The following is a 16,054-nucleotide window of genomic DNA, read 5'->3' as shown; positions in this document are numbered from 1 at the left end:
ACTTCTCAGCCATGCCAATTGAAGATATGGACTTATTTATAAATCCGGCGATGTTCTTTAATTCATTCTTACAGATCTCATGCCAGGTGTTCACAATGGTAAATGGGTTTCCAGCTTACAATGTAACAAAAGCCAAAAAAAAAAAAAAATTCTGTTCAAGAGAAGGAAAAGCAGTTTGGACTCAGTTGAGCTAATACTAAAAAATGAGGTAGGAAGGATAATTACATAGTAGGAATGTAGCCCTGGAAATTAGTATTTAGGCATCAAGGTAGAGGTTGTGGAAATCTGCATGGATCATGGGAATGGAGGAATTAAGGAAAGGAGGCAAAAGGAGGAGAAGGAAGGAATGCACCTCAGCTGTTTCTTATTAACATAAATATCTCTGCATATTTATAGACAAGAAGTTGGTGCTGTACAGAATACAAAATACTGTGCAATGCATATTTAGATTAGTGTATTCATTCTGCACTCAGGAAGGCAGTTACAATGAAAGTGGATAATTTCAGAGGCAAAAACAACATGAATATTCAGAGACATATAAGATATATATGAGATATGCATTCAAATTAATGCATTCATTCTGACTGTGTGAGTGAAAGCTCTTCATTTATCTCCTGTGTGCCAAAAAGATTGCATCAGAAGGCTCAGAATCAAAAACACTTGGGTTTCTTCAATACTGGGGAAAAAGAGAAATTCCGTGTGGTTTGGTTAATCACGATCAAAGACAAAGACCTAAGAATCCAGGGTGAAATGCGAGCAGGTGTGACAGGAAGTAGGCTGGGAGGAGCATTTAGGACTAAATTGTTCACTCATGCAAGTTCAGTCAATATCTTTACTCAGCAAATAACGTCAATGCCAGGACATAAAATTGATTTAAACTTGTTTGGGTAAGCTTTTCTTTCCCAGCGGGCGGTGGACTCTTCATCACATAGGTCAGACAGGTGTGTTGAGTATTAATAATTTAGAATTCAATTCATTATTTGGTAAGTCAACAGATCAATACTTGACAGAAAAGTGTCGTCATACGAATGTTGACTCTAACAGGCTGTAGGAATCCTTTTCAGTAATATTTTAGCAAACCTCAAGCTTTATGGAAAACAGACACTATTGTACAAAGAATAATGAATCAGCATTACTACTAATCAACATAATTTTGTAGCAGTTAGTGATTCCCTATGTGACACAAAACCATCTGTCCTTATGGGCATGAGCACATGAGGGCTCTTGCTAATTTTTATCTCCCATGTCAAAAAATGATACACATAAAGTGTTCACATTTGGATCTAATTTTCCTGAATGTAAAACTTCTAATCATGGAATCTGAAATATGGAAATATTTTTGTATGAGTGATTAATATTATTCTGAGGATTAAATTTGTAGCTTTGTTTTCATAAGTTATAATACTGATAATTTCTTCTTTATTTAAAAGATCGTTAAAATGAGTATCACAATGGTGACATACTTTTGAGTGACTAAGATTTTAGACTCATACAACCCATTAGGTAAATATAAAATAAATGCCTATAATCTTTGAAGTACATACACCTTGGGCTAAAGGTTCACATGTACAATTTATCTCAAACCAAAACATGTATACTTTATCATTAGCATTTATAATTTAAAAGAAAAGAACTTTTTTAAGGTTTCAGTTTCCTTGTCTGTGAAATGGGGACTGTAACAGCACCAACATCAGGGGTGTGTTATGAGGATTAAAAGACTTAGCATGTATAAAGCTTTTGGGAAAGCATATAATAAATGTTCAATAAATGCAGTGATATTGATAATGATGATGATGGTGCTTTTACATAACCACTGACATGAGCTCTCTTACCAGTGGGAAGCTAAGTAATGTCTAAGGCCTAAAGAACACACAGCAGGCTTAATACCCTTCTTTCTTTGACAATTCTAATTTGGCCTTGCTTTTCTTTCTTTCTTGTCTCTCTCTCCCTTTCCTCCGTCCCTCTTTTTCTTTCTTTTCTTTCTTTCTTCCTTTCTAGAGACAGAGAGAGCTTGAGTGGGGGAGAGAGGCAGAGGGAAAGAGAAAGAGAATCTTAAGTAGGCTCCACGCTCAGTGCGCAACTGACACAGGGCTTGATCCTACAACCCTGGGATCTTGACCTGAGCTGAAATCAAGAGTCGGATGCTCAACCAACTGAGCCACCCAGGCAGCCCTGGCCTTGTTTTTCAACAGCAATAAATTTCACCGTTAAAGAGAATTTATAGGGTTTGAAAACAGTGTTTTGTTAAGTACAGCAGGACATAAATTAATCTGAGAAATAGAATTGGTTTAAATTTGAACTGGGAAAGTACAATTTCAGCCACTGTAAGATTTTCACTATTCTATGAAGGTACTGAGTTTCTGTTTACTTCTCTTGCTGTACTCAATGTAAAAAATTACTGTTCAAGGCCCAAAATTATTGTTCAAAGGGGAGAGGAAAGGAAAAAATGTTTTTAAAAATCCATAATCCAAATTTTGCTTTCAGACATAAAACCAATTTGCCTGATATTGGCTGTTATATCCCCTGGAGCCAATGGTCCTGATACAGAACCTAAACACTAACGTCATAAAATACACGAATATCTTCATTTAAAAATATCTCCAGCATCTGGAGGTGGTGAGTCCTACCCCCTGACTCCCTGGGGTTTATCAGTCACACTGCTTGCTCTCCGTTTTCCAATCAAACAATCACGACACAGGACACATCTTTTGTCTCTCTACTGGGAATGTTGTCCATATAAATTAGATGCTGGTTTTACATGGTAGGTGAGCTCTGCCAGAAGACCCTTGCAGATTTGGGCTATTTAATTTTACTTTAATGTAATAAATGCCTTTTTATTTTATTTTCAAGAATCCCTAGACATTACATCTTTCAACAAATTGGTGCCAGGTGGTCAAAAGACTGTAGCCTGGCAATCTGGAGATTAAATTTTTTTGTTCTACGCTAGATTGTGCCCTTATTTCTAGGGCCATAGCCTTCATTGCTCTGTGAAGACCTGGTTTTTTAGATCAGGCATCAGTGAGTTTTTGGAGCACAGGATGGAGAAAAATTAGATGTATGAAAGAATCACACAGGTTGAACAGAAAAGCACATGGCATGAGAAAAATCAAACAGGCACGTGCTAGAATGGAGAGGTCACCTTTTCTCCCTTTTCTCCTACATCACCCTTCTCGCCTCGTGGACCAGGGAAGCCCTATAGGATAAAAAGCAAACCAAAAAGAACTATTAATGTAACTGTGGCAAAATCATATTTAAAAAAAGGTAAGACTTCATGTTCTTGAACGCAAATATGAAGAGAAATGGCACGACCAATAATCTCAAAATTTAGATAGTTAAAGTAGCACTTTGAAGCAATAGCTGTCTAACATTTCAGTTATCTATATAAAACACATTTCTTGCTTTTTCTCCTAAAATATGTATAGTGGAGAGAATATCAGGATCCTAGTGTGAATCCTGGCAAGTTCACTGATTTGTGTGGCCTTGGGCAAAGAACTTACCTCAGCATTTTATGCTTGTACATAACAGGTGCTCAAGAAAAAGTAACTACTATTACCTAATGTAATAGTACTACATAATACAGGCTACTATTATATTCACATAATAAAGTGATCATTTCAAGAGGCATATACTTTTGACATTCTCTATTTTTATAGAATTATGTTATCATAAGGTGTATAGACACTTTATGCTAAAAGGAAAAAATATTGCATAGCAGCTTTGAGAATAAACACAGCACACCATTCCTTAAAGGTAGCATGTGAAAGATATCCCAATTTTCCGCAGAGTTTAAAATCAGTCATTCAACTGCCGATGTGCAGGGGGTGTCCCTAATTTGGGAAAGTATTTTGAAGTGCCATTATTAACTGTCAGTTATTAACTTTACACTAATTCTGTGTTTGGCTTTTCTGTTTATCTCATGCAGACACTAGTGGCGTATTTTATATTGCTGTCTACACGCACAGCAGTATATGCTGTACGAATAACTACGTGCCTAGAAAAAGGTATTCTTGCTGTTATTGATGATGGAGACCATCAGCATCTATTGTCACAGGAAGATGTTCATTGTACAAATTACTTACATCAAGACCAGGCTCTCCATCTTTCCCCTGCCAAAGAACCATAGTAGCTACATTAGTGTTCCTAAGTTTCATGAATAGGTTAGTGTTTGTTTAAGGCTGCCTGGACATGCAACACTAGTATTAGAACAACTACTTCAGAGATGTGAAAAAGAGTCTTTATTGATTAGTAATACCAATTTCTCTCATCAAATCAAGTGAAGGGACTGTTAATGCTGTAGTTAAGGGTCATGGTAATATTTTTTTTATTATGTATTAGGTTATATAGCCAGATATTTCGCTGAAGTTTAATGCTTGGTATCCACTTTATCAATCCAGGAGTAAGCTGAAAACACAGATGCTGTTTAGTTGACTGAAAAACATACCAGCATTAATAGACTATGCAAATCAATACTGCTTCGGTTTGATAACTTAGTACTTGGTTTATAATTGAGTAAAGAATGTGAAACCTGCTTATTGTTAAGTATCGTTTTAATTTGGCTAGATGGGCGCCTTGTCTATAAATATTGAGGGTGTGAGGGTCATAACTTAAAAACTGTTGTTAAGTAAACTTTGTCAATCCATGATCCCCAAATATAAAAGGAGTCATAAGACGGTTGTGCAAGATTACCAGGGCAAAGACCCTATTGTGTCACACAACAGGGCCATCCAAAGTGCCTGAAAAGTTGCTTTAATTCCGTCAATTAGATTTTGTAATCTCTTTCAAAATCAGCATCTCTTTCAGCACTTAAGTAATCCTGACTTAAATTTATATCTTGGTTCATAAAAACTGTAAGGTTATAAGGCATGTGGAAGGTATATAGGGGTTAAAAACTTCAATGGAGTATATGTTTTTCTATTGCAGTCCTACCCTACCCTATCAAATCACTTATAATCAACCCCAAGATAGTGTTCTGAAGTAAACCTGAAGCCTCAGTTTGAAGATCATATGATTGGGAATTTTCAGAAGACAGAACACTATTAACATTCTGTGTTCTAAAGATCTCTTATCACTGCAGGACTTTAGAAAGGTCAGAAACATCGAAGTCATGGTAAATATCAATTTGAGAAATAACTTTTATTAGCAAGAGTAGTTTTAGTCAATAACCTATGGGAACAGATAAAGTCTGAAGAAACTAAGTGACACTTTCACACCCACTTTTGGCAGTGACCTTCCAAGGAAGTGTCAATTATGGGCGCCTAGGCGCCTAGTGAGATGGCATAGGGAGCATGTTGAAATCTGACTTTCAGGTTAGAACCTTTGATCTAGTGGATAATCTCTGATCCTCTCCATCTCCAGAAGTGTGTGTGTGTGTGTGTGTGTGTGTGTGTGTGTGTGTTTGGGTGTGTGTGTGTGTCGGAGAGTGTGTGTGTCTGAGAATAGATGTGAATATGACCCATGAAGGACATGGTTACACTGGTGTCATCGAGAATTAGTGGGTGATTCTCTGCTCCTCTAATGTGGTTAGTCTGCCCCACGGGGGAAGGGTTAACCGTGCTGGTGTCAGGTCATCTATGCATGCTGGAGGTGGAAACAAGAGACAGAACTCACAGGCAGACCATAGGGTCCTCTGGGTCCAGGCTCTCCCATAGCTCCTTTTTCACCCTAAAATGAAAGCCGTAAAGTTCAAATCATACACAAATGCCATATTCACACACTTTCCCTAATGGCCTGTGTATAAAGCCTCCATTGGAGGTACCATTTTATCAACATTCCAATGACTTAGGCTCTTTAGGGGTTTCTGTCACTGACAGAGTAAAAGAAACCCACATTTGCATATTTTACCAAATTACCTCTGAAAGAAGGGCAGTAGGTAAGAGAACTGCTATCCAGTTGTGTGAAGGATTTGCATATCTAGAGTGCTATACTTGGGTTTCTTTGGCATTAGTGTGAAACATTTATCTTTTACTCACTATTTTAAGTTACTACATTTTTTAAATGTAATAATAAAATGTTGTTGTTTTTTTCCTATCAAATTCTCTTCTTCAGCAGGCCTCTTCCTTGACCACCCTGGCCCTTTGCAGAGCTGTATTTTATTTTATGGCCTCCAACACCAAGAGATAGGCACGATTATTCCCTGCTGTGCCCCTCACTAGAACATGCACACTGGGGTGCCAGGGCCCTACCGCATCCTCATGGCTTAGAATAGTGTCTGGCACATGAGTATATCATATTTGAATTAATCAAGTCACATCAGTATGATCAGGTGCATGTTTTGCTTCCTTTCTGAAAAAGAGAGTTTAAACACTTCTATGCCTTCTAATAAATAAATGTCTGAGAAGGTAGCTTTTTACTACCTTCATCACTCGCTCTCCATGAGCCTATTTAAATAGAACAGCAGCCCCAGCTATAACAATATACGTGATAATGATAATCTTGAATACTTATAAAGAATACGGTGAGATTGGGGGTGGATCCATAAATACAAAATAATTATAATAAAGAGATAAAGAAATGTTCTGCATTGCAAGTAGTGTTTCCTTTTGCTGCCAGCTGTAAAATTAAGGTGCTTGTCAGTAGTTAGCATGCGAACTTCAGGAGTAATGGTGATATTTATATGAGTGGCCAAGAAGAAAATGTTACCTTCTTTTATCACACCTTTGAAGAAGTTTAAAGGTTAGCAAATCTTTTCATGGCTAAAATGCAAAGTTCAGCTGGTAGCTGTGTGTGCAGATTCAAGCATTATGCCATGTGCCTCTGTACTCCAGATTCCCATGCGAGCAAATTTCAAGTCACTATCAACATTCTTCTTTAACCTAAACTGAGGTGTTGGTGGGGCTAATTGGCCCTGTCACCTAGATGCACATATATATGTGTAGGGAGATTACCGAAAGTGAATATGATAAAAGCTTGTTGAACCTTTACTCATTATTACTTTATGTTTACTACTGAAAGAACAATTTCCAGTCAGTCAGTAAGGCTGCCAGGCTTTGAAATCAAACAGATTTAAATTTGACTTCCAGTCTGGCATTTACTGGCTGTGTGGTGTCAGGTAACCTTCTTAACCTTTCTATGCCCTAGCTTCATTGCCTGTTAAATAAGAAGAATAATACATTTTCTGCAAGACTTGCTCTGAAGATTAAATGTGATTATAAAGTATCAAATTATATGTCATCAAATAATATGTCTCATACATAAGTGGTAGCTATCATTGTTAATATACAATCAGAAGTCTTATTTTTAATGAAAAGGGTTTGGCTACCAATTCAAAATAAATTTCTTTCTGTTTGATCTGGCAGTGTTATTTTATGATTTTTTTAAATGGTGGTGATGGTGGTGGTGTATATGTGTGCGCGTGTGGGGGTAGGATGGGGCGTGTAGCGGGAGGTGGGGGTTTAAAAAGAGGGTTCGCATAACCTGGAGTAGGTCTACCTTGAAAAATCTCCACAGATTCTTTTGATAGACCTATTCCCTTTTCCCTTCCTCTGAGTACCTTCAGCTTTATTGGCTTTCTTTTGTTTTTAAAATTAATATACCATGACTTGTTTGAATTAAGCTGTCACAAAGACATTTGTTTGTGGGACTCCTCTTACAGAATTGCTCACCCCAAACAATTACTTTAAGGTAATGACAATTCCATTTCACTCGCCAGTGACTGCTTCAGAAGAGGACATGTGTCCGGACTCTGGCCAATGAGGTGTTGAGGGAAGTCAGAGGGGAAGTGATGGGGAAGGTTTGGTCACTGCTAAGGAGAAGACGATGCCTCATTGGAGAGGAGGTTTGTAGGGATGGTGACCTGTTTGCCTGTGATCAGAAGACAAAGCCAGCATGTGGAAAGGGAACAGAAGCAGAGCAGAGAGTCCCTCCTTTGAATATTTTGTTAGATAAAACAATATTTAGTTTCTTTATTGCATAAGCCATTTTGAGTTGGGATTCTGTCACTTAGAGCCAAAGGCATCCTAATGGTCTCAGCTAGAAAAACTTTTAGGAGTGAAATATTAATTTGAATATGAGATATGAAATGAAATAGGGACTCGAACGTGTAACTTCTCCTGGATTAAATAATTCCCAAAACACTTTTAAACCTCTCAAATTTAACACCCTTCACAGAGTTCCTAAGCATTGACAAGGCCAGATGAAGAAATCAGCTCAAGGGGCGCCTGGATGGCGCAGTCGGTTAAGCGTCCGACTTCAGCCAGGTCACGATCTCGCGGTCCGTGAGTTCGAGCCCCGCGTCAGGCTCTGGGCTGATGGCTCGGAGCCTGGAGCCTGTTTCCGATTCTGTGTCTCCCTCTCTCTCTGCCCCTCCCCCGTTCATGCTCTGACTCTCTCTGTCCCAAAAATAAATAAACGTTGAAAAAAAAAAAAAATCAGCTCAAGGCAGGGACCATCAGGTGCTTGAAGGGCTCATGCTGTCACTCACGTTTTTGACAATTTCTGAATGACAACGTCCAATGTTAGTCTTCTTTTAGGCTGGTCTCATTTCATTCAGGCTCTTTAACTTGCATGCCCACACTGAGGAATTATCTGGAATGGATTCCTGATTCCTCCCTCTTTAAAAGTGGAAACTTCTTCAAGAGAGTCCAGGTGACACCTCGGTCAATTAACTTTGAGAATAACACTCCAGTTTAGCACTTTGGGTGAGGGGCACTTGGAGAGTACTGATACACGAGCCAGTGAAGATAGTTAACGTGCTGAGTAAATACAAGTGTAACACTTCACACTGCACACCATTTGACTTAAACTATGTCTTCAAAAATTCTTAGCGATTTCATTTGCTCTCCCAGTTAATCCTGCCCCAGCGCCGATACCTGATATGCTTGTGACACCGAGGAGCTATCGGAAGTAGCAGCTGATTTACCATACGGTAAACCCTCTTGAGCCCCAAGGGCATTCTGCCAAAAGACGACTTGCGCGATTTGCTGCTCCATTTTTAGGACACATGCTGGATTTCTTGATACAACGCTTCAATGCGTCAGCAGCATGAGCCTCTTAGCTTTTAAATATTTTTAATGAAGGTGATCTTCCTAAGTCGGTTTGAGTTTAGAAGTAAGACAATTGCAGATTCAGATAATTCATTCCTTTAGGACTCACCTCTTTCTAGAAGCATTCTTGGATGAAGCCAGACTTCCTCATCATTGTATGTACAGTTCTGTACTGTTTGTATTCACTTTGGCTTCATGATCTGGTTATTTCTTGCTGATACTTTTTTTCTCTGCACTTAGATTATAAACTCTGCTAGGTCAGGGAAATAGCCATTTCCTTTACAGTTTTAAGATTATATATGTATATATATACATATATATGTATGTATGTGTATATATGTATATATATACATATATATGTATGTATGTGTATATATATATGTGTGTATGTATATATATATATATATATATATATATATATAGTATTAGTGAAAGGTTATAGGATGATGAATCAATTATAATGGTATTATTCAATTCACTGGAGCAAATTGACAAAATAGACTCCACAAATGGGAGAAGTGTTTGCATTTCACACTAGGAGTACACTGTGTTTTATACATCACAAAATGTAATAAATATTTACTGAATGAATGAATTCATTTTATAGAACATAGAATTATGGAATTGGGATGTTTGCCAAAGAAATCACTACGTGGCCCTCTGTTTTAAAGCAAATTACCCCAGACTGAAGAAACTCTATCTAGTTTTAAAAAACTGCAACTTGCACAATGAATCATTCCAACGTTGTGAAGCCCTTGCATCTTTCTTTCCAGCTTATCCTGGATGGTGGGGAAATTGATGACACAAGTCCACTCAGACACACACACACACACACACACACACACACACACACACACACACAACTTCTAAGTTTTCCAAAGTGAAGAAAAGAAAAAGTGGGAGAAAAATAGAGAAAGAGGGAGAAAAGTTCCAGACAGATGACCAGCTGCTGATGCTGCGATACATTTTTTTGTGTCAGATATTTATCTTCCACTCTGAATGTCTTTTCTTTTTTTTTCTCCCAAGGATACGGAAACATGGCCTCGCAATAGGGAGGTTAGTGAAAGGTTTTTGTTCTATAATGCACTGAAATTATTTCCTTATGGTTAAAGATAGACGGCCTATTCTTTTGCTAAAATAAATAAATAAATAAAGGAGCATGTGTAACTGTGTGGAGAATACTTAGGTTTTGTAATTTCCTTTAAAAAAAAAGTTATAACTTACTCTGAGTGAATACAGTAGCTTTATATAAAAGATTATCAACCAGAATATGTAGTCCTGGAAATTTTAGCCCCATTGACTTCAACTTTCTGGATTCAAGCCAAATGCAAATATCTTCCTTATGGGTTAAGAAGGAATGGTCTGAGCTATTTATTTTAGCTATGTAAATGTATTCATTATTTTTTGTTAAGGCAGCCACATTCTATTTAATACTCTGTTGTTCTCTCCATGTGAGAACTCTGATTAGGACTTAAGATGGTATATTTTCATTGAATGTGTTAGATGGTCCTTTATTTTTTCTGGGAAACGAACAGTTCAGTTCAGCTAAGCCAGAAAAGCCACAGTGTGTTTTCTTTAGGTCACAGCTTAATAACCTCAGGAGCAACTTACTCTTTCTCCTTTGGGACCTGCAGGGCCATGGGGTCCCATAGGGCCATCTGTACCCTAAAAAAAAAGACAAAAATAAGATAGAGACATATCCAAAGGGCCATACGAAAAGCAGTTATATTTTATCCTGGACTTTTCCTGGGTGAATGATGCCTTAGAAAGTCAGTAAGACGACTCATCTCCTTTCAAAGTGCTTTATACTTGATTCTTTCCGGCCAGCAGTTTCCAAGAAACCCATGCAAAAAGGGTGAGTTATGTAACTGCATATTTTAATGAAGAGTACACACGAGAAACTGTAAGTCATATTTAATTATATACTTCCTCCCTGACTTCATGGAACATCTTCACTTTGCCCCCATAATCTTAAGGAGAGAAATGGAGGTGTTTTCCCTTCGTCCATTCTCCACCCACTGTCACTCTCACACTCCTCGGCCACGAAGCTTTGTTTTCAGCTGTTTAAGAGGCTGGAACAGTTACACAGGTGGAAAAAAATGTTAAGTAAATGAGAACAGTGTTTAACTGTTCAAACCAAACTTTCTCCGGCTCTGTTGGGAGCAGCAGGGGGCTCAGAGGGAAGGAATTACTCTCCTAGCTTCTGCTACAGTCTTACAAGGCATAAACCCGGCAGCCGGCTGATTTAATGGCATAATTGCCCTCTGGCCTCCTGGCTCAGGATTAGGATTTCTGTCTCAGACTGAATGAATACAGGAACACTAGGTCCAGTGAAAATAATGACTGCCTGAAGCAGGTTTTTAGAATTGAAAAGCTTGGAATTTCTTTTTGATTCTTAAAGATGTAGCAAGGACTTCAAGTGATTTACTCATTTTCAAGAAGACTGTCCTTATTTGCAAAGAATGTATTCTAATATTTGCAAATGTAGGAAGTATTCCAGCACAGTTTTTAGTTATAATATCTATAATATATTTATTATATTATATATATTATAGTTATACTATTTTTATTATTCATATTTCTGTTCTAACTATTCTTTTTTTCTATTACAGCTTTGCGATATGAAATAATTTAGGGCTTAAACTCATTCTAATATTGGTGAATTCTTATCATCTCATCTGATCTTCTTACTGCCTGAATTCAAAGTTCATCTTCAGAAGACTTCTAAATACTGATTATCTGTGGCTAAACTTTAAGAGATGGAACTGTTAAGAACCAAAGAAAAGAGACAAAATGACAGAAGACAGACAGGTCACTTCGATGAACAAAGATCTGAAAGTTAGTTCCAGGAAAGAAGTTACATTTTTAATATGGACAGAAACATAAAAGGAAGAGTGAGTTCAAATAAATTCACACTATTTTCATCCCTTCAGAGGAACTTGCTCATGGAATTATGGGAACTGTCCTTTAGTTATAGAAAACTTTGTCTAGGCTTCTAAGTTAATGAAGCCAATTAGACTGGCCATTCTCTCCACCTAGCAAATTATCCAGACTGGAACTGAGGCTTCTTCTGCTCTGTCCACCTTTCCGTTTTGTACCACTATCTTTGTACATCTTCTTCTTTCCCTCCAGTCCCGTGAAGCCCTCATCATTGGATGAAAGTACATGGGGCAAAAGAGTCTGTCCTGAAGCACAAAAGCATAGCCACAAAACATGTTGGAGCAAGATGAGGTACTGACTCACCCGGGATCCTGGCTTCCCGTCTAAGCCAGATGCTCCCTGTGTGATTTGGTTGGTAGCAGGGTTGGTGGGTATAACACGAATGACAAGAACAGAGATTAGTATGAGGTACTAATGAACAAATGTAACGCTTCAAACAACATAATACGCAGTCACAGGGTTCTGGGATGAATATCACATTGCTACAAATTGTTAGTTAAAAAAAAAAAACGAAACACGTGACAATAGATGCCCCACAGATGATGGCATTTTAATGACATTTCCATTCGACAAATTCTTCAGAAATCAAGTCAACGAGGTTTATAAAGTAGGCTTTCTAGGAATTACTGGTAAGTCACAGAGTGCTAATTTCCATATGATACTCACTTTCTAAAGACTGTACTATTCACAATAGATTTCTTTAGGTTTTGAAAAAAAGTGGCCAACAATCTAAGAAAGGGCTCATTATAATAATCAAAGTTAGCATTTCAGAGAAGAAAAAGACTCTAGTTTTTTGTTTGTTTGTTTGTTGTTAAAATAGCACTTTTGAATAACAAATGCAGAATTTTAACATGCCAGAATGAGTCTGGATTTTACATGAATAATACTCATTGTTTTCTGGGTTGTTCTTACTGTGTTCACATTAGTTACCACTAGAGGGACTTCTAGGAACAGGAAAAAGCTGGGAAAATTTCATGAGTCCAAACAAAAAATAACTGTCCCAAACAAAACTGCTCTTCAATTCGCTTCAAATAATCATTGCATCAACGTCTGAAAGGGAAATGCTTTAAAAATGCAATGTTGTTCCTAAGCGACGTGTTTTTTTTTTTTTACCTTGATCTCCAAGCTATGCATAGTGTGTGATAAAATATGACACTTTCAATGCTTGTTTTAAGAATTAGCACAATTACTTCTTTGAATATGACTTTTGTATCCCCAAACTCAATTACTGACTTATAGTCCTTTAAAAATATTGATTAAATCAAGGAGTATTTAAGAAAGACAATACACTAGCCCTACAAATTTTCTTGGCAAGGTTGCAGAACTATGTTCCCATTTTATGCTGCAGATATAGTTAATAATAAAAAATGGAAGAAAAAACCCATTCCAGATGCAGACTCTACCAATGATGCTATCTACCATTATATTCGGGTAGTTTTAGTTTTTTTATTTTACAATTCCTTCTGTATAGTCCTATTATGAGTCAGACTATACATGCAAAATACATCTTTAGTTAGCAATGATTAAAATTTTTTAAAATGTTATGTTGTTGTTTAATGCTAGCATACGTACAGTTTTTGGCGAAATGTTGCATAAAAATTGTCACTAGCCCTAAATTTGGAATTAAGATAAACTTTAAAGAAATTGGATTAAGGGCTTAATAAAATAGAAATCCAGACTTTCTTTTGTCTTCTGGTACTTTCTTCAGAGTCACCATTATTATAGCATGTAAAAACAAACAGGGAGATGGTAAAATTTTTGTACTGAGAGTATAACATTATATTTACCTGGAATGTGAACTAATGACTCACATATGTCACAGAGGTTTTGTGCCCATGGTCCATTGGTCTAATTGGTATGATTTAACCTATAGTCTAACACAAGGCTTGTATCATTCATTCAATAAGTGAGTACATATTAAGCATCCACTATGTGCCTGATCTCTGTAAGGATACTTAACACTTAAAGTGAAATAAGTAGGCACCACGAAATAAGTAGGCACTAACATTTTTATATGTAAAATATTCATGTGAACTGTTTTTAACCAACTTTATGTCTTATTTTAATAACATAATCTATAATGTTCTTTACTGCCTTCTATCTTCATTCACTGAATAGTCAGCATATTAAAACCTTTAACCTAAAACCTCATATTTAATCGTCCTTTTCAAAAATCTCTTTTTAGTTGTGGAAAGAAGATTGGCCTAAAGTGCATGGCAGATGAGAATTCCCTTTTTATTAAAAATAAAAATCTCAAAACAACTGCAAAATACTTCTTCCATACTATCCTTCACTGTTGCCAAAAGAACCTCATAAGAGGGCATTTTCAAAACAGATAACACACAACACTTAGACCATGATATATGATTGATTAATGTAAGGAGCCACAGCGCTGACCTCACGCCATCAGCAATGGCTAACTGCATACCTGCCACCCAACAGAGGGCTACAGTTTTTGGTACTGAAGGAGGAAATAAAATTGAGGGAGGGTTCTAAACTGAACTAAATTATAAAAACATTTGTGAGAAATTATGACATAATCAGCACAATGCTTTTTTAAAGGGCAGGGTGATGGGAGAAGAATCATCAGCCTTAAGAGAGGAAGGTTGGCATGTGTGTAACTGAATGACAGAACATGGACAGCACTGTTTGTCATGGGTCTTCCTCTGACACAAGAGCAGGCATCAAACAAAACTGGGCTAAGCTCTGCTCTACTATAATATGTTTTCCAATCACAGAAACCTCAAATGTGAGATAGTCACTGAGTAAACCAGAGTTGTTACTTAGGGTAGAAAGAAAAGTCTGAGATTTGCACTGAAATGGAAAGTTTTCTTTACTTACTGGAAGACCAAGGGGTCCTCTGTCACCCTTTTGACCTGGTTCACCCTTCAATCCTTTAACACCATTTAACCCTGGTTCACCCTAAATGCAAAAGCAAATGCCAATTTTGGTTGCTATCATGGGTGCTTTAACTGTGAGAGAAGAGAACCAGTCTCTGAAAAGGTTGCAGATTCCAGTTCTAGGTAACAGCAGAGTGAGGCTAGACTTGTTTTGCATCAGTTCAACATTCATTTCAAACATTTGTAAAAAAATTAATAAACTGAAATCGGCAAATAACGTTCTAGGAAATTCCTGAGAAAGCGTACTCCTTGCAATTGAAATGTGTATGACTGAGTTCTAGAATTTTTCAGATCTACCTCAAAGAAACTGGTGTTATGATACCTTTTGCTCACCAAGCAAATCAGAGACAGAGTGGAGGATGTTGAAGGAGGCTCAGTAGAAAAACCCACTCTGCTGGACTGAAAAACTGGAATATGCAGGACAGTGTTATATACACATATTTTAAGCCTTTAAGCATTTTACCCTGGGGAATGAGCTAAAAATGTAGCAGCTGATGTTTGAAGTGTTGCCATGTAGTGAGTCCTCATTCACGGACATTGCCAAGTTAGATCCCTACATGGATTAATCAACAGAATAGACAACAAATAGCCAATCCCAGAAGAGACTATGAAGACCACAGTACTTAAATGTAGTTTTGATAACTGTCCGTCTGCCCAATGTTATAATAAATAAAGTTGAAGTTTCACCTCAGGTGACATTACAAAAGCCATGGTAAGTGACAAATTCTCTTGACTCTGATATTTAAAAACCTAAGAATACGGTACATCTATTTTCTATCAGCAGCAGAAATAGAGTTCTGACCTGTTCACTTTCCAACTTTTAAGTACAGACATTAATTTCATCACAAAAATCTGGGAAGATTTGTGAAGGAAGATGGAGTCTCAAATGCCCTATAGAGTCTCACTGGATAGGTGTGAGAGCAGGAGAGATTGTGTTTACATGGCAGGAAGGATTATTAACCTGGGAGGTATTTTCCCTAGGTGTCCGATTGATGAAAATCAGTGTGATGCTTGTTAAACATAGAGTCCAGGACCCCACTTAGTGTTTGAATTCCCAAAGGGGTCACAAAGTAATGAACACACCAGCACGACCTAATGGGTTCTGGGGATTCTGAAGATAGGACGTTTGCAGCACTGCCACGGTAGGAAATCCAAATGTGCTGTGATCGGTAAAGGGTGGTCCTGGGAATGTCACAGAGCTAAAGTCAAGGGGAGGTTAAGGCCAAGGCTCAA

The 16,054-nt window shown here is 37.4% G+C and overlaps 1 protein-coding gene across 1 annotated transcript in view; it reads right to left on the bottom strand.

Annotated features, from left to right (window-relative positions):
* The window catches only part of COL25A1 (collagen type XXV alpha 1 chain), a 469,078-nt gene that overhangs the window by 12,060 nt on the left and 440,964 nt on the right, over positions 1 to 16,054 (bottom strand). Inside the window, exons 29-33 of the mRNA XM_025921769.2 lie at positions 14,763 to 14,843; positions 12,225 to 12,260; positions 10,593 to 10,646; positions 5,608 to 5,661; positions 3,140 to 3,193 (exon numbers count right to left, since the gene is read on the bottom strand). Coding sequence (XP_025777554.2) covers positions 3,140 to 3,193; positions 5,608 to 5,661; positions 10,593 to 10,646; positions 12,225 to 12,260; positions 14,763 to 14,843 — 279 coding nt within the window. The remainder of the gene's footprint in view (positions 1 to 3,139; positions 3,194 to 5,607; positions 5,662 to 10,592; positions 10,647 to 12,224; positions 12,261 to 14,762; positions 14,844 to 16,054) is intronic.

This window comes from Puma concolor, chromosome B1 (assembly GCF_028749965.1).
Source record: "Puma concolor isolate L17-30 chromosome B1, mPumCon1.1.hap2, whole genome shotgun sequence".
In the NCBI taxonomy this organism is placed as follows: Eukaryota; Metazoa; Chordata; class Mammalia; order Carnivora; family Felidae; genus Puma; species Puma concolor.
This window is presented reverse-complemented; position numbering and strand designations above follow the sequence as displayed.